At 29.9% G+C, this 21371-nt stretch overlaps 1 protein-coding gene across 2 annotated transcripts in view; it reads right to left on the reverse strand.

Annotated features, from left to right (window-relative positions):
- The window catches only part of LOC113512554 (uncharacterized), a 64609-nt gene that overhangs the window by 14182 nt on the left and 29056 nt on the right, over positions 1–21371 (reverse strand). For both annotated transcript variants that reach the window (XM_052900036.1, XM_052900035.1), the window contains exon 3: positions 15632–15776. In XM_052900036.1, the coding sequence (XP_052755996.1) occupies positions 15632–15776 (145 nt within the window). The remainder of the gene's footprint in view (positions 1–15631; positions 15777–21371) is intronic.

Consider the following 21371-nt stretch of genomic DNA (forward strand, 5'->3'; position numbering starts at 1 on the left):
TGAGCATTAGCAGACTATCCTATAATTGTATTAAATATAAGTTAGTTTACATTTTCGACAAGATATATTGAAGCAAACTATTGCTTTACTATTTCAGCTAACGATACTTTAATGCAATTCAATTCAAAGTATAAAAATATTGCATTCTCTCTCTTTCTCTTCATGACGGGAAATGAACATTTAGCATTAATTTCAACAGTCAAGGATACAATAAAGTGCAGATACAAATAAAGTATGCAACTCGTTTTATTGCACTTTCGCTTATTTTAACCAAAACCGATTTAATATAGACTAAATAGGTATAGTTGTATTCGTGTTTCTTTAACATTAATTCTTGCCTTTTCCTGTATTACAATTAATTTTAACAGGACAAAAGGAAATGTTGAACTTAATTAACATGTTATAAACATATCATTATCCTTACTAATATTATTTATATAATAAACGTAAAAGTGAGTTCGTTTCTTTGTTTGCTACCTCTTAACGCCTTAACGACCATAATTGACTACTCATTATAAAATTTGCTATAAATGTACTAGATATATAAAATGAAGAAAGACATAAGCTACTCTTTATCCTAGGGGGAAGGGATTGTTAGTAATGCGGGCTACCAGTCACATTGCTAGCAATATACCTTGTCAGGTCGACCTCCGCGCGGTTCCCCTGGAAGCCATCGTGCTGAATTCCAAGTGTATCTATCATGGCCTGACTGACTGAGCTTTTTTATTATTCATTCCCCGTGCCCCCCAACGTATACCGTTAGCGCAGGCAGGGTTACCATTCCATTATCACCCATTGAAAAAAACTCTTTATCCTGATCGGTCAATATATCCCAATGGTTATAGTAAATCATATAAGTAACAAAGGTTTCATTAACATGTTACTGATAAATCTATAGCAATAACACCAGAACTTAAGAACAGATTAATAATAAATATAAGCTAGGAGTGTAAGTAAATCAGGTACACTATAGTAATGAAAATTCATTACTACTTTGTAGTTAAACTCATTTCTCACGAACGAAAAACCCAACTAGCGACCAACAAATGAACCGAAAAATTCTTAACGCGGCATTTCCGTATCGTGAATATATATAGATACTACCTGATAGATATCAGTGGCTTTGCCCACGTCCAGTTAATAAGTTACTAGTAGTTTTTTTTTTTTTTTATTATAGTTATTATAAGTTATATATATATATATATATATATATATATATATATATATATATATATATATATATATATATATATATATATATATATATATATATATATATATATATATATATATATATATATATATATATATATATATATATATATATATATATAACTTATAATATATATATATATATATTTCAGAAAAAAATTAATGATCTGTCCCATTCATGATTCTTACCCGACCCAAAGGTCCCCATGACACTTGCGGCATTTCCGCGTTGGATTGCTAGAGATATCCTTTGAGCCAGATACGAACCAGAACGGCAATCATGGCTAATGATGAATGTTATTTTATTATAATGTTATATTGTAATGTTTAGTAATAAATCTGAAATAATTTACTTTTTAATTGTTACTAAAAATTTGAAATTAAATGATTGTAACTTCTGTTTTTAACATTTGCATGCTTGATCTTGAATTTGTAAGATCTAATGTTTTATACTCAAAATCATAGCAAACAAAAGTATTATTATTATCATCAATTCACTCTCAGACATATTACAAAAGTCGATTGCTTGGGTACCTTTGTCCCATTCGTGTTTCTACCGTGAAGCAGTTGTGTCTGCATGGCTGTGTTTCGGTTTGAAGGGTGGGATATGGCGTGAATTTACAGGGTACAGAGAAATAACACCTGAATCCTCAGAAATGGCAACGCATGGGGGGTATCAGGGTCGAAACAGTTATGTCCATGGTACTGATCATGTCTATAGGCGACGGTTACCACTTTCCATCAGATGGGCCGTCAGCTTGTTTGTCATTCTAAGTCGTATATAAAAAAAAAATAAAACAACAGAGTGATTTCAAAATCATTGAGATAAATCGCCTATAAGTATATCTAATGTAATTGACATTTTATAATATGAGTAATAGTTTTCTTATGTACCGCTATATATAAAAATAATGATACTAAAACAATTACATTACAATTACCATGTCCATTATGTAAATAAATGATTTTTACGATCCGATTGATACTACTGACCTATATATTTAATTTGATTTATATAGTGCATGTTTTAAACATGTCGTTCAATATTAACTTATATTTGCTTGTAATTATGTATTCAAGGTTGAATTCTCTTTGTTTTATAATGATCACCATGCTTCCGTAGGCTGTTGTTTTAACCTACAAATACTTTGTACACGTTTATTCAAATAGTTTCATTTTTATCTTTATAAAAAACATAACTCTAAATAATAAGATTGTGTTTTTTCAAAACCAGTTAATTCGATTTAAAAACTAAACTCCTGAATCGACTTTGATAAATTTGTATGCGACCAATCTGAAAGTATATCCTTTCAGATAAAAAAAAATTACCAAATCGGTTTATTACTGACACCGTTATTAGGTGGCAAACATAAAACCGCAACCGAATTGTTATCAATCTTCTTTTTGAATTTGGTTGATATTCGAGCTTATTTAAGAGGTGACCGGGAGAGCCGTTCCCGACCCAGAATGCGAGCGAAGCTACAAAAAGACCCTGGAAAAAATCTTACCCGTAAATATGCCAAATAATAATTAGCGAAACTCTTTGTCTTTGAACCGCGAAGATGCCGTGAGGTAACAATGAAAGAACTCACATTCACAATTACAATTTGATGATGATTATTTAGCAAGACTCGTCTGCTACAATACAGAGATCTTGTGATAACATTTTGACATCAAATCACTACGAACCAGAGCGGACACTGTGATTGCAACCTGTAATTCACATTGCGTTCATAATACGACTTCCACAAGAAACAATTAAATGAAACATGTTCATATAAATTAACAGATAGGAACGGTGCTATTGTGAAATTGATTTAATATGTCTTTGTTTAATTACTATACAACAGTCGCAAATTATTTTGTCCTCATTATTTCTGATTGCAATTTTGAAACGTCCGAAAATGTAATTTAAATTATTAATATCAAACCAAAGAGTTTACTCATTATTCTTTTCATATATACCCACCTCGGTGTTTATATGAAAACAAGTCCATTTAACAGAATTCCAATCAAAAGCAATTATATTTATTTTTAATTGTTTGCCATTGGTATACAAAACACCGACATACAAAATCCCACGCATAAGTTACACATAAAATTCCAATATTTAATATATATTTTTATAAAATTTAAATGAATATTTCTTTAGGTTTAATTACAAATGTCACTGGAAAGTTAAATATATATATGACCAAAAATGAGTGAACGAAATTTAATGAAATGTGTTTTATTTTAGTGCAATTTTTTGTCTGTTCACTCAAAGATTCATCATTTATTAAACATTATTATTTTCTGATGATGTCATGATGATTTACTTTATTACATCTTCACTAGATTGATATTTCCAAACATTCCTTTCACTGGCAAAATTGTTATGTATATCACATAATATAATGGCACACCAAATTAATATAAATACATAAATTAAAGATATTGATACTGTCAATATCTTTCACATATATACATATTAAATACTTTATCTATATGTTAACTACCGTGATTAAGTATACTTCCTTATTTATAAGATAAAACATATGGAAGTAAAAATACCTTCCCATATTTTTTTCGCTTGTCTACTCGTATTTATTTTAATATATTATAACTTTAAATGAAGCTATTAGTAAGTAGATACATTTATTTTTATACTAATCGTATACAAAATACATAATATATATTTAAAACAGGCTAGAAATGTAAACTAAAAATAAAACCGACCAAATGCGAGTTAAACTTTCAAGCAGAGGGTTCCGTATGTAAAAAAAATATTAAATAGGATTTCAATTTCTTAAATACCAGTAAAATATTATTTAAGTATAAAGATATGAAATAAAATATCCTAACATACATGTACAAAAGTCGATTGCTTGGGTACCTCTGTCCTATTCGTGTTTCAACCGTGAAGCAGTTGTGTTTGCACGGCTGTGTTTCGGTTTGAAGGGTGGGATATGGCGTGAATTTACTGGGTACAGAGGAATAACACCTGAGTCCTCAGGAATGGCAACGCATGGGGGTATCATGAGCGAAACAGTATACTCTGTTATGTCCATGATACTGCTTATGTCTATAGGCGACGGTTACCACTTGCCGTCAGGTGAACCGTCAACTTCTTTGCCATTCTAAGTTGTATAAAAAAAAACTTAGACCATTATTAATATTGACATTTAAAATTCCTTATTTTGTGTCTCTAAACTGTTATAACAATATTACAACCGACCGTATGACTAAGTTTGTCAAAAACAATGCTAGTGTTAAGCATTGTTTTGTTTTTCCTGTGATATAAAAAAAAAACAACCCTTGATTGTAACGCTGTGATTCACAAAACAAACAGGAGCTACCAATTATTTATCAATGTCGTTATTTTTATCGTATTGCAACTCAGAATTGCTAACGACTAGACAATCGTGAATGACCACACGAGTTAATAAAGCTTATCACCCACCATCGTAATATAGGATGCATCATATATTATAACATGATACAAATCAAAATACAAATTACACCACCATAATATAGTATAATAATATGATAGAAATCAAAATACAAATTACTGTTTATAATAACTATATAGCAAGAATAGCACCTATGTTATTTGAAGTGTAAATAATAATAAAAATGATTCCTTATCGTGAGCTATGAATATAATCATAATAATCAGCTATAAATTGTCTTTTTGTAACAGATAGGTAGCATTTGTAATAATTGTTACAAATGGTACCTATTATAATATTTTATGAACTTACTATGTTTATTATTTTCGACATGAAATAGAGATAATCGTCAGGTAAGTTCATTAACTTCACATACACACACACACATATATATATATATATATATATATATATATATATATATATATATATATATATATATATATATATATATATATATATATATATATATATATATATATATATATATATATATTATAATCAATTAGAAGACTTTGCGTTTTCTATATTAATGTTTCAGACTTAGAATAATTATGGTATGGTAGAATATTGCCACCATTTATTTTACAGTTCCTAATATAAAAAATAATATATAGCAACGCTCAGTGGAAAAACATCCCAAAATAATACCTACAGAGTACAGAGCAGCATCAAATGCCGCCAACAAACAATGTCAAAACGTTAGAAGGGTCGTTTAATGACAGAATCATGCTCGGCTGAGCAAAAACTTGCGAGGACATTGCACAAGTGTTCGCCGCAGTATACTGTGTCCCTCAATCAGAATTAATTATGGCCGACAAACATTAACAGGCACCGAAATAAATATTATTAAACTACCCTTCTATTTGATATTTAATCTGTTAATGGAAATTTCGAATCGTATTCCATCTATTCGTTCTTAATTTGAATAGCGTAGTTTTCAAAAAAAGATTTCAATTTTAAATGTATCTTGTAAATTTTTAATAAGTATTATTTCAATTTTAACACGATTCAATTATTAATTTGGCTTTGAAGAATTCAACTAACAAGTTTTATTTCATATTATTCAGTGACAATTTCTCAGAATTCTGATTCGTATTATAATTTGAATATTTATCTTTTCTATACAATAAGAGTTTGCTGAGAGCGTTGAAGCCTACTAATTTAACCAAATATGAAATTTCAAATGTAATCTTTTTTTAATAGCTCTTTTTTTATGTGTCTCGCTGTTGAACAAAAGCCAGATTTCTATCCCTAGTCAATGTTTGCCATGCCTTTTCAAAGCTTAGTCTTGACTGACAAAAAATATAATAAGTTGACGTTACAGCGTATCTTCGGCACAATATAACCGAAAGTAACAAATTGTACGCAATTACCATAACCTATCATTACTCACGGACTTATTGTCCCAAATGAAGATGTACATTTTTACTCAATCACAGTCTATATTTTTTTAAACACAGCTATATCGGTAACTTTTTCGACCGTCTGATCCCGGCATAGAATAGGCCATCCATTCCTTCCCCATGGGTGTCCTAAGAGGCGACTAAAGAAACTTAATGGTAGAGGAAAGGGCAGCAGCGTCCTTCTTAAAACATCTCGAAAAGCCAATATGCTGTTGCCAACATGCCTATCAAGCGTGGCAACTACTGGCAAAAATCCTGTATTGGGAAAGGTTTATGTTCAGCAGTAGACAGTTAACGGCTAAAACGATAGCCGCGACTTCGACCACATGATATGCTAAAAATATTTCATGGGTTAATTAGGCAATTTAGCATTTGCTTGTCAATTAGTTGAACTAATAATGCGTCATGAAATAATAAACGAATTCGTTTTTTTAACATTAGTTAGGATAAGGATGAGAAAAATGGAATTAAAAAGGAAATGAAATCAGTTTTATCTTTAAGAAAACTAAGCATGTCAGTACTATGTACTTGCCATACGTACATACATACATATCTGTTACGCCTGTCTCAGAATGCCGCTCTCTCACGCCAAATGCTTCGATTCAAACAAACCTCTTTCGCTTCTTCCACATTCATCAATGAAATGAATGAATGAATGTGTACTTGCCATGATGTTACAAAATTCTTATTCTATTCTTATTGATAGCACAGCTTGAAAACATTTCTTGGCCAATGTACAAGATTGGATATAGGTATATGGTAGTAACTAATTATACCAGCATTTAAACAACATTGTCACATGAGCCCTATTTTCTAATTTTAATTTAATTTCATTCAATAATTACACTAATTAATATTCGTTACTTTCTGTTACTATATCCTTACTAATATTATAAATGTGAAAATGAGTTTGTTTTTTACCTCTTAACACCTTAGTGGTTTAATCAATGACTATGAAATTTAGTATATATGTACTACTAGCAACCCGTCCTGACTTCGCACGAGTATAACGTAGAAACAATGTGGTATCGGTGGGGAGTGATTAAAAATATTACTATTGTATCTATCTAAATAGCTTTCCAAACTCCACATAATTTGTACCTATAAATGTTTTTAAACATTAAAATGGTTATAGAAAGCTGTGTAAAATAGAATGTCATCGTTGGATTTTTAAGGTCCTAATAAAGAGCAATAATTCCATCATATATTATTAGGTATGTTATATTTCAGCATTTTCGATGAAAGCTCTCAGTCGACTTGATTTTTTCAAACACCTTGAGCAATTATCGGCATATTTCAACAAATTAACACGAAACAATATTGAATCATACATATATACCTTCCTCTTAAATCACTCTATCTATTAATGAAAACTGTATTAAAATCCGTTGCACAGTTTAAAAGATCTTAGTGTACAGACAGCGGCAAGCAAGTTTATTTTATACTATGTAGAGCTAAGAGACGAAGAAGAACATAGATAAATAGATAGATACACTTTATTGTCTTTTCCATAAGATTACAATAGTAAACTAATTATAAATATAAACAATTACAAGAAAAAAATTACACAGAAAATAATGGGCGGCCTTTGGATGGAAGTGTAATACTTATACATAGGTTACCTTTTACCCCAGTAAACATATTCCCATGTATTAAATCATTCTTTTTCATTGATTATAATATAGACAAAATTTCAAAATGACCAAATAATTATATTTTCGTGCTTTTAATTACAAATAACTAGCTATATTACAGGTTATTTACTAACCATTTTCTGGAGTCTCACGAACTAGTATATTAATTTTGCGGGCGACACGACGCGGCCAATTGGCCGTTACAGAAATAATTAAAGTAAATTATTCTTATCTATAGGAATAAATACCTAATTACTAAGTGTTTATTTACTATGTACAGTATCGTATAATTGAAACGTTTGCGACACCTCACGCTATTTGCATGCTTATATTTAATAACTTAATTTTGTAATGAAATCAGAATCTAATCTAAAATTTATAAAATATATTTACTTTTAAATGTGTTATTTAGTTTAGTTAATAGTTATCAAACTTGTATAAATCTGTACACGTATGCCTTAAACATATACCTACTACACACTACTTGAAAGAATGGCGTTTACTTTGTGTAAATTTGAAAATAATTGTCCTCTCCCCCCCTTCCTTTTTTTTACATGTGAAAATCTCATCTGAATCTCAATGACAGATTTCTCCATGTAAAAATGGGATTCGCGGAATTTTAGCGGGTTGTAGACCTATCTCGTGGTGCCGGGACCTACGGTTCACTTTTCTTTCTATCGCAACCCCATCATATTACTACCTACCTATTGACAACCGGTATTATAATTCACAAAGTATTGCCTATAACATTATTATAATAAAAATAAGTGTCAAACGCACACAATAATACTAACTGCCTAGTCATTAAACTAGAATACCCTATGTTATGAAAAACTAGGCAAAACCAGGCAACAAAGATTTGAGAGCACAACCCAGAACGCCCAGACACGAACCAATTCGGTGAAATTGACCTGATCGGAAATCGAACCCGTAACCTAATTTACGCAAAACAAAGTGCCCACCACTGCACCACGGAGGTCGTCAATTGTTAATTAATTAAATTATATTCAAATACAATTAAACTTGATCGTCGCCATTCCCTATATTTCAATATGATGCCTTAAGTCAATTTACTTTGATTATACAAGAAATGATAGAAATTTAACCCGCCCGTACTCATCAGTAGGTACATCTTCATTGCATATTAATTCATTTGTAGAATATTAAAGATAAGTAAACCGTGCTAAGTTTTCTAATATTACTCAACTGCTATAAAGTTTGCTTTCGGTAGGTAACCTGTTATTAAGCAATCACTTACAAGTCAATTTATTAGCACTTCAGCATTATTTAAAAGTATTTAATAACATTTAATTATACTAGTCTATGATCATCTAATTATGTAGGTACATTTTTGTTTTTTTTTATTTATCTATATTACACATTTCGTAATCATTACAATTAACATCTTCATATGCCGTGCCTTAAGTGTCCACTGCTGAACATAGGCCTCTTCGTTTGGCAATTTTGCCAGCAGTTTCTACGCTTAGTAGGCGAATTGGCAACCTATGAGAATGGAAGGAATAGCCCATTTTATGCCGGGATCACAGATGTTTATTGCCTAGTTCCCATTAAGAACATTGCAGAATATCCATACACGAGCTAATTAAATGCAGAAAGGTTCATTTTCTAAATTGACCCGACAGGCAATCGAAATCGAGGATCTGATTTACACAAAGCAACATACCCACTACTGCGCGGGGAGAAAGGGTTTGTTAGTAATAGGTTCCAATAGTTCCATTGCTAGCAATATACCCTATCAGGTCAACCTTCACGCGGTTCCCCCTGGAAATCATCATGGTTAATTCTTGTCGTATTCTTTAAGATGGCCGACTGACCTGCCTTCATCTTCAACTATCATCTATCACTGGTACCCCGCCAGCATACCGATAACGTAGACAGGGTTACCATTCCATTTTCAATTATTAAAAAAACCCACTACTGCGCCGCTGCGATCGTATATCAATCATCAAAGTAGAATGTCGATCGAATCGACGTCTACAATGAATGTGGTGCATATATCATATTATATTAGATACAATCTTTAAAAATGATCAGTTCCCAAAACTATTTTACCCTCTTATTAGGCAAAAATGTAATAAAAATAGTCATAACATACCTGCATATTTTAATAAAATATACATTCATCGCGATATTATATATCAAAATAATTGCGCGTTAACTTGAATTATCGTCACTAGTATAGTTGTTAAGCGCAATAATCTAATAAAATATAAACATTAACTATTAAAATAATTCGAATGCAACACTCTGATGTCGTAAGAAAAGGGTCTAGCCCTTGGACTAACAAATGCATTATACATAAACATAAGGTCATTTACTATTTACTTCTGTACAAATTGCACGATGTAAAAGCAACTTATCGCTACAAATTAGTGGTTTATCAATCATTCACGAATTAGTTGCAAAAACTTCGGTTGTCTCTTTATCTGAGACGGCTACTTAACGAAATACCTAGCTTGGAAATTAATTACATCGACAGAAGTAACGTATTGTGCAGACGAACTTAAGTTTACTATAATACGCCGTCAAATATGTATTCTTAAAAGACAAATTCAATAATGTAATTAATACAAGATAATTTCTAAATAGGGTTAACAATACATATTTTTGAAAATAAATAAAACATATACTATAACATACTATATCAGCTATTAATTATCCATTGCTGAGCATCGACCTCCCTCGCGGATTGGGCCTGTCAAGCGAGGCAACTACTGGCAACCAAATTCACGCCTTAGAGATATTTTAAGAAGGACGTTTTTGCTCATCCCTCTATCATTAAGTTTCATTTGTCACCTCACACGGTACCCAATGGAAAGGATGGAGTGGCCTATTCTATGCTGGTACCACACAACAAGGCAATAAAGTAATTGGCATTAATAAAAAAAAATATAATAATTAAAATATTATTCATAATATTAAATTAATTAATTATATACGAAAAACGATATCTAATACTCTGATACTACCGCCGCCTCTTTCTGCTTTTTTTATTAAAATTTTCTATAATATTTTCACAAAAATATCCAATTTGATAGACCCTATGTTATGAAATATTTTTCTTTTATTTAAAGTACATCAATGGTTTATTATTTTTGATAAATTGTTTAGATACCATTCTATATAATGTATTTATAGATAAGTATACCACTTAGCGTACTAAGATATATTTCCTCCCACGTCGTTCCCAAGTGATTACGACCGCGCCCATTGGAAATTATCATACATTAAGCAACTTCCAAATAATGTTCGTAACAATGACATTTGCGCTCCTTAACTGACAGTATTTACGTAATTGTAATAAGTTCTTTATGGTGCGCGTAAACGTCAAGATATGAATCTGTACACTAGCCATGGTCAAATTATTTTCGAGTGTTATTGTGAAATATTTCAAGTTAGCGGTGTTTGATTGAATATTTATTTGTTTCGTTAAGACACCATTGTGACTGATTGTTATAAATGCGCAAAAAAGAAATAGGATTCCTAGACAATGAGTTACTAAAAAGAAGCATCAAAAATAGATCAAGATGAACCAAAATGCAAGAAAAATAATATTAAATAAAAACGCACTCGTTTCTATAGACGCCAAAGGCGGCAGTGTTCTTTAAAAAATTATAATAACATACCATAATGTTCAAAATACTGAAATAATGACATTTCATATTTTTGGTAAATGCACTTTTTTTATTTTTATATCTCTGTTTAAATAAAACAATTTCTGATTGATTAGTTCTGAATTCTAAATCTTATTTTTGTATAGTAATGTAAAACTTGTATTTTTTTTTTTTACATATAATTCACTCATTATGTGACCGATGAGTCAGATTATCGTAAATTCATAACGACACTTCCTTATTATATTCGACTTTTACAAACTATACGAGATATTGCGATTCGCAATACCGAAAACACAAGTCATTGGACTTGTTTATTATGGGAAGTATTCGTGTATTCTAATATTATGAAATAATTTGTATTCAAATAATAAAAACTGATCGAAAGAAATATTCAGGAAATATTTTCTTTATGCAACTTAGAATGACATGATCTGCCTGATGAAAAAGTGTCGTCTCAAGATATGAACGTGCATTGAACAATCAAGAATACTATGTGATTGTCCATAGTAGATACCTGAGTACAATAAATAGTATTTTTTTTAACGGATGATAATGGAATGGTACCTGGACTATTGGTATATACTGGCGGGGCACCAGTAATATATGACAGGTGAGGATGAAGCAGGTCAGTTAGCCCAACTGTTTGTCCCAAAGGTTGACTGGTAGAGCACTAGCTTCAAGTTCGGCTTTTGTACCTTATTTTATTTTGGTCAATAAAGTTATTTAAATAAATAAAACCGTCTATCATTTATCTATTCATTATAATCATAATCCTATCAGCTTTTAACTATTCACGGCTGAACATAAGCCTCCCCCTAGGGGAGTTTTGCCAGTAGTTGTCACGTTTGACAGGTGGATTGACAATCGGAGTTAAGCTTTGAAGATGTTTTAAGAGGGACTCTGCTGCCCATCCCTCGCCATCCCTTAGTCGCCTCTTACGACACCCCCGGAAAAAGAAGGGGTGGCCTATTCTATGCCGAGACCACACCACATTATATACATGAAGAATAAATGATTTTTGAATTTTGAATTTTGAAGCATTTCTAAACATTCTCCACAACATTTAATTGGTACATTTAAAAGTAATTACTCAGAATTTAATCAATTTACATGCTGATAATTTACTTTTAAATTTACAATTTATAGAAACAAATGGTCATTCAGACGTTAGACAGAGTTAAGAAAACAATTAAATACCTAAGTAATTAATTAATGAAATCTTTAAGTTTAATTTAGACTACTAATATTTAATGGATTTTACTATTCATTGGACTCATCTCTATACTGATTTTAAAAGAAAATAAACACGACTATTAGAAAACCATATTATTTCTGGATATATTAATTCTAATGATAGGTATTCAATATACTTTTCAGTTAATTATATCAATTATATTATCCTATTATTATCGCTAAAGCATTTATTTTATTTATATTATAAAAACAAAAACATAAGAGGTACTATTAATTTTTTAATGACATACTCGTATAACAGAAATAACAAAGTATTTGTTATATTGAATTGGTTAGAGATCTGATGAAAAAAGAATTTGTATATAGGTACCGAACTATATTTATCCTCTGAGTGTACATTGTAATTAAAATGGAAATACCTAATAGATTCTAACCGATTTAAATTGCGTGTAATTAAGTTTTTACATAATTATTTATCCAATGCTTCGAACACTACAATTTTCTTAGTCGCCAGATAAACTAAGATGTTTGAACTTAAATACTATTAATACTCTATTTTTATTTATGTTATGGTATTTTTACTCGTGAAAACTGAGAAATATATAGTTATTATGTACATATATATTTATGTCATGTATGTGTATTAATTGCATAATTATGACAGTACCTAAAATATTTGTCTGTATGAATGTATTTCTTAAGTTTTTATGGTTGTAATATTTTCCTGTGTTCTCTCTTCACTTTCCTTTATCATTCTCTCCTGTTGTATATATGCGCCACCTACTCTTTGTCTTTTTCTCAATGTCCCAAAGGGTAGACCCAAAGGTTGTCTGTAAGAGATTGCTTAACGATAAGGCTGCCTTTTGTATCACTTCTGATTAATATTTACTGTATTTATTATTATTTTTTTACTTGGTGCAATAAAGTAAAATAAAACAAATAAATAAAGTAAACTACTCATATTTTGATTTAAAAAACATTATTAAAATTCAGTATTATCGAATATAATATGCGACTTATATAAAAATATTCTCCTTCCGTCTCCTTCCTTTGAGAGAACTTCCGCCTTCTTGAAGTCGCTTAAAAATAAATGTAATCAAACTAATCCTCGTATGACCTTCACTCGCTATTGCCCACTAATATGTGCAATTATATACTCAATGAAGGAAGGGCAAGTGTTTGACATTGCGCTTATTGCATCACATTGCGGAACTGATTATTACAAGTTGCAGCGAACATCATCGTTAAAAAAACGGAGAAGTACGAATAGGGTCATTATTACGTCATATTTTCGTTTCATTTTATACAAATTATGTATGTGTGTGTATATATATATATATATATATATATATATATATATATATATATATATATATATATATATATATATATATATATATATATATATATATATATATAAAATATAATGACGAAGGAAAATGAAGAGAAAACACAGACACAGAGGTTTAGACGCTAGTGACTTTGAGCGCACCGAATAGAGGCAGGTCGTCAGTTCCACAGGCAAATTGCCTGGATAGTAAAGGATTTACAATTTGCGGGCAATTTCCCTCATTTTTTTTCCTTATTAGAACCTTCCTCGCACTTTAACAATTATTTTAAAAAAAATAATAAACTGAATTCGTCCAACCATTTTCCAGATTTACACTTAGCAATAGCGATTAATTTTGATTTATATACGGGTTTTTATCCACTACTTCATCCACGTGACCGGGATATATCAATTGACCGGGATAAATGGGATTTCCTTCTCCATTCCGCATAGTACGTTTATATCAAATTTAATGACGTTAGGTTCAGCTGTTAAAACAAGAGATAACAATCAAACGAGTTTTCGCCTTTATAATATTAGTAGAGACATTAACCAACTTATATATTTATTTATGCAATTAAAATGTATATTAAACTTAATATATTTAACTACATGCTTCATTATCCCCTTTAATTACCCAATAAAATGTTCATACTTCATAAGTATTAACAAAATATCGTACATATTTTATTAAATTGTTATGACAATAACGTAACAAAACTTATATGTACTCGTAAACTTATTTTATTTTAATAAATAATTTGGATATTTTAGTCACATTTTCTTTTATAAATTTATGGAGAATTTAAAAAAAATATAAAATATAATGAATACAGCTACAGTTGTAAAAAAATGTTATTAATATTTATTTAAATATCTCTGATTGAATAATAAAGGTTTTGTTGAATATTATTAATCTACGTATATACAACATCGGTTGCCGAATGTAATGCTAATTTTTTTTTATTTTGTTTTTTATTATCAAGACAAAGTTTGTATGAAAGAAAATGTTTGAAAAATCATATATATAATATAAATAGGTAATCGCACTCATAGTCCCCAAGATACAGGTCTGGCCTAGTTTGGGGACTGATGTTTAAAAAAAATAAACTTTACTATTTACTAAAAAAATATTTTTTTTTATATTTACCAATATTTAAATATAGATCTACCTAGGTAGAATCAGTAACAGACAGGAAGTATCCAACATTCATTTTAATACGTCAAATTTTTTATTATAAATGTCAAATGTCATGTGTATCATGTATCATGAATAAAATATGTGTACATTATAATTTAAGATGTACAAAAATGTACTACAGTGAAATTACGTAATACGTGATATATTTTATTTTACAAATTATCACCTAATATGTTTTATATATAATATGTTTACTACTCGCGTAAGGGTATCACCCTCTGGTGTCAAGAGTCTTCAGGCCGTCTACATTGTATATTAAAGCCTCTTTAATATACTATATATAAATATTCTTAAGTGCAAAGCAAATAAAAACAATTTATTAATGATCTTTACATAAATTTAGAAATCCAAAGATTTTGACTCAGATTAATAACCTGCCTCCACTTCCGATGGTTATGTTACCTCACAATACAAAAGTTTGTACTCATGAGTATCATTTAATTAGTCTAGGTTTTTTTCTATATTAGAAAATAAAGAATTTTAATCAGTTGTTTGCTTAGGTTGGGGCTAGATGGCGCTATGTAATATAGTGGTATTTATTTATTTATATTTATTGTTATAATAACAAGATTTTATATTACTTACCCGTGTTGGCTCTGGGATCTCTCGCGGCTGCTGCTGAAAAGGTGTTGAAGCTTGGAGACCCGAAACTAGTGAGGTAATCGGCTGAGTAGTCATTCAAGCCGAATTGTGCTAAGCTTAGTGCTAAACACGCACATAACACTACCGCCTGTAACAAAGATAATAACTAATTAATAAATTAAATAATTTAATTATTTACTTATTCTTTATTGACCATATTACAAAAAAATTTTAGGTACTAAAGACGGATTTAATGCTACGTAACATTCTCTAGCAGTCAACCTTTGGCAAAACAGCAATATAATTATGGGGTAATCTAAAATTGAAAATTGTTTTAGATAAATAGTTACAGATGTATCTGTATTAACTTACAAATCATTAATAATATAATGTATTATAAAAAAAAGCATGCTCACAGATGTTATCACTAATGGGATAGTCAGAAATCTTTGCCGGCTCTGATAAAGAGCATAGCATATATAACTCGAAATACCCTTGAAATTACATAATATCTTTGTTATTATAATTAGGATCGGATTAAAAAAGACTCATGAATCGATTCAGAATTAGCAAGATTAGTTTACTTAATAAATACACAAAAAAAAAACAAATACATATCTAAGGTCCAGCTATTAACTTCAACTATTGCATTACCTATGCCTTAATTTCATATAGTTATAAAAACTTAAAAACTATTGCATTACCTATGCCTTAATTTCATATAGTTATAAAAACCTTGACAATGTCCGAACGTCATATTTAATATTTAAATTTACATAATTAATTCAATATCAATATCTCCATACAAAAATACTTGATAATGAACTAGACCTTCACCTGAATGGACGTAATAATTATAAGTAAAAAAACTCGGAAGTTATGAAGGAGCTTTTATCGGACCGCTAATCTTAAGAAGGCATAGCAAGCAATAATAGGAAATATTAACACCACAGTCCTTACATCTTATATAAGTATATATAATATTATACATACGAAGGCATGTTTATTTGTATATCCTCTTACTACCTTAAGAACATAAAATTTGTTGTACCAATAGTATTTGGAATTGAGAACATAATAGAATACTTTTTCTCCTTCAGTTAAACTTTGTTCCGTTAAGACATGTATAAGTATAATATCAAAGAACAGTATAACGATTAACAAACGCATTAATGCAATTAAAAAAAAATGCAATCGTCAATCAAATAAACTAATAGGTAAGACATACTTAATAGGTTATGAAGAAATTTTAATAATACGTAATTTATCGACTTCAAATTGACTGATACAATTAAGTAACGCGTAACATATCATTTATTTAATCGTATAACCAATCAATCTATTGTGATTATAAACTACAACAGTGCTTGGTCTTCAACGGCCTTGTGTACTTTCAAATCGTTATGCTCAATACACATGCTCCATATTACTTAAGTATTGACGAAATTATATCATATAGAAGAAACCACGTATTAGATACATCAAAGTATTGATTTGAGATTATAAATGAAATAGTTTTTTACCACGACTGCAGGGGAGAAAGGGATTGTTAGTAATGGATTTTAACAGCCCCATTACTAGCAATATACGCAATATATTCTCGCTGGAAACCATCGTGGTTAATTCTTGTTGAATTCTTCACGATGAGCCAACTGACCTGCTTTCGTCCTCACCTATCACCATCATCTATCACTGGAGCTCCGTCAGCGTATACCGATAGCGAATAAGGGGTTACTGTTCCCTTTTCACCCATTAAAAAAACTGCGACTGCATAACCAGAATATCTTGATAAACTGGGATAAAGGCTATCCTACTCGTATTAAGTTCTCCGTCCTAAATGGTACGTATATTCATGGAGTCATTTAAACGCCAGAGAGGTTATAAATAAAGTCACATTTGTACTTTTTAAAATACTTAGATAAACATTAAAATAACGTCGTTAAATCAAATATACATGTATATATATATATATATATATATATATATATATATATGGCCGTGGCTTTGTCCATGTGAATCAATATATAAAGTATGCTATGAGTTAAGTTACAATATAACCTACCCATGTACCAAATTTCATTAAAATCCGTTCAGCCGTTTAAACATAATTGAAGAAAAAACATACAAACATCTAAACATCTTTATAAAATTTCATATTTTAATAGGATATATAACATTCCTTCAAAGCTCCCGCTTTTCAAAACAGCACCGCCGCTATTTATAGATACAAAAATAAAGGAAGGAAATCGCACGGAAATATAACTTTGAACATTACGTAATATGGTCCAGCACTTGTTCATGTCATATGCACCAGTCCAACTGGTTTAAAACGAAACAAGTGCCTGAACTTGATATGTGACCTCAGCTAAGGTCTCCAGCCGAAGGCGTGTGCATATGGCGAACTCTACGTATGCACGATGTCACAATATATGTCGTTGCAGACTAGCGACTGTGTTATTTATAAAACTTATGTACATTTTTAACGATACCTATATTTATTTATTTATAAGTACATATATGTATACATGGCGGACTTAGTGCTAAAATCATTCTCTCCTAGTCAATCTTAGGGAAGTGTCAGAATACTCGAATACGGTTTTAGTAATTATTGATATGCTAAAATTACATACATAAACGAATCAATATATATGAACATCAAATATACTTACACATATATTAAATATACTATATTATACACGAAAATGAGAATAATATACTTACTGCTCGAATAAACTAAAAAAGTGAGCATGAACGTTTTATTTGAAAGACGGTTTAGTTATTAGTCTCTTAATGGGATATCAGAAATATTTATTAAAAGTACATACATCATTTGATTCACCATTGGATTTATATCAAAAACATATGTTTTATTTTATAGCATATGTTTTATGAAAATTTATACGATTTTAACTACGTTTATGTAGAATTACTACATACGAATGCATATTTTACATAAATTATAATAAACTGTTACAAAATACTTACATATTTTTTCGGTTACAAATTACTAAGTTTATGTAAAATTACATTTTAATAACAATAATTTTGTACAGTTATTATTTATTACTTAAACATAAAAATATGAATAAATAAAATCATTTGTTTATAATATCACTTGAATTATTTAAAGCGACTATTGTGCGTATCACCTTGAACATTAAAGGACTTATTTCTGATTCTTTTATTATTACAAAATTGTTAATAAAAACGAAAGCCTATTTAATGACAATAATAAAAAGCATTGTAAGTTTCAATAACTCACACCGTTTTCTATTGCGTCTTTCGTAACTGGCCCGCCGGCTTTATCCAGATGCCCGTCTGTGTTGGCAAGCTGTTAGTGATGTATCGAATTAAAATTTATCGGTATTCGATTATTTCAGTATTCATAAAAAAAATCAAATACTGACTCGAACTTCAAACTTGAGATATTCGAGTATTTTATCAAAGTTTACTAATTTCACAATTGATTTCTAAGCTTATTTTAATGAATATATAAAATTTTCAATAATCTAATTATTTTTCTTATGGAAATTAAGGAGAAAATCAATAAAATAAAAACAAAAAAATATAATAGAATTGAAGTGTCACAAGTTCTCTTAACCTATAATTGAATACCGTGTATTCGAATTCTGTAAATTGAGTACTAGAGTAACCGAGTACCTTGTAGGTATTCGAGTTAATACTCGAGTCAGTTTGACTCGCACAACACTCCAAGCTACGCAATATACCTATTACCATATTGGGATTCGTTGCAACTGCGCTATGAATAATCTAACAGTTTTCTTACTTGAATTTATAGCTGTCCGTGTGAATTGCGAATCTATTAACAACATTAATTGGGGCACTAAACCAGGAAATATAAAATGTCCTCTCATTTTCTAAATAAGGTAATGGTGTAATACAACTATTTAGGTAATTAAAATACTCATTAATTATCTTTAAATCGCGTGATCGACTTTGTAAATATATCTTATTTACTTCTATACCTTGCTCAGTAATATGAAATAAAACTATTAGAATCCTCAAGAGCTCAATTATTTACCAGTCTGCACATAATACTAATTTATACATAATCTAATTATAACCTCTATATCTTATAATATTAACAAGTACTTAAACAATATATAGTCATTGTTTTATATCTTTAATAACGTAAAAATAAAAAGTAATAAAAATAATGGCATAATAATTTACTTTTACTATCGGCTCCTTTTTAATATTTCGTATTTAAATTACAAAAAAAAACGGAATATTTATGTGTTTACACTAATATCTTCTATATGTAATAAATATTTTTTAAGATCATTTTATTTCGTAGTATATTGATTTAAATTATATGTAATCGCATTGAACAGATAAGTAAAGAGTTAAATATAAAATTCTCATCTTTGTAATTAGTATTAAAAATTTAAGGGAGTTTAAAATTGTTAAATTATCTAAGACAGAACAAGCCTTTTTATTATATATAATTCAAGAAATTTATATTTCGTAATTAAATGAAAACCATATATTGTAAATGATGTAACACACATACCGTTATTTAGAGACAACGGTAAAATATTAAAGGCTTCTTTAAAAGAGTTATCTTTTAAAAATCAAACAATCACACTTTCCAATGTAACAGTTTTAAGTAATACTCGTAAAATCAAATATGACGTAAGATTATGGAAGCATATCTACATTTAAAATTTTAAGCCAGTTTGCTAACAATATGCGGGCATTTGTGTCGGCGAGTGATAGGTACGGTCTAGGAAATATAACGAAATAGTGGTGTAATGAAACAGCAGTTCTAGATGGTTAAGATCAAATTTACATTAAGAATATAAGGTATTGCTTTTACACGCGACTTTGTCCGCTACCTACTTGATCGGAATATATAGTGGGATAAAAGTCTATGTTCTTCTCCTAAATGTATATCGAATGACCTGTATAATGATTAAGGCATTCAGACGCCAAAATGTGACGAACAAACTCACTTTCACGTTTACATTTATAAATCTAGTAAAAACTAGTCAGGATTATGTTTTCATTTTAAAATAATAAAATAACTTACTGTGAAATGTGTGTGTAATAAAATAAAATATACACTACTTTTTAAATTAAACCTTCTATAACATAACAGTGGAAACCGGGGGGAAAGGGATTGTTAGTGATGAGATTTAACAGTCCCATTGCTAGCAATACACACCATCAGATCGACCTCCACGCGGTTCCCCCTGGAAACCATAGTGGTTAATTGTTGTTCAATCGGTTACTATGGGCCAACTGACCTGCCTTCATCCTCATATGTCACCCTTCACTGGTGCCCCGCTTGTGTATACCAATAGCGTAGGCGGGGTTACCATTCCATCTTCATCCATTAAAAAAAACAGTAGAAACCGCATTCGATTGGCTGCAGTAATTTTTATACGATGCCAGAACAAACAGACAAATAGAGAGACAGATAGCGACAGATACACCAAAATTTCTAAAAAATATTATTTGTCTTCTATCATATTAAAACCTTTTTAATGATGTTGTTTTTATTTCCCATGTACAAATATCATACTTTTTATAATTTATTTATGTTAGTAAGATAGGATATTAAATATATATAGAAATAGGGTCAGATATACGTCACAAAAGATATGTATATATTTGTACCAAAATAAATAAGATTATTATTCATTGACTAAACTCGACTATATTTATCATGCTTTTGCAAGAAGTACTACTAGCGACTACTCCACTCCAGGTTTATTTG

This window comes from Galleria mellonella, unplaced genomic scaffold, assembly GCF_026898425.1.
Source record: "Galleria mellonella isolate WM207_F2 unplaced genomic scaffold, CSIRO_AGI_GalMel_v1 utg64, whole genome shotgun sequence".
Taxonomy (NCBI): domain Eukaryota; kingdom Metazoa; phylum Arthropoda; class Insecta; order Lepidoptera; family Pyralidae; genus Galleria; species Galleria mellonella.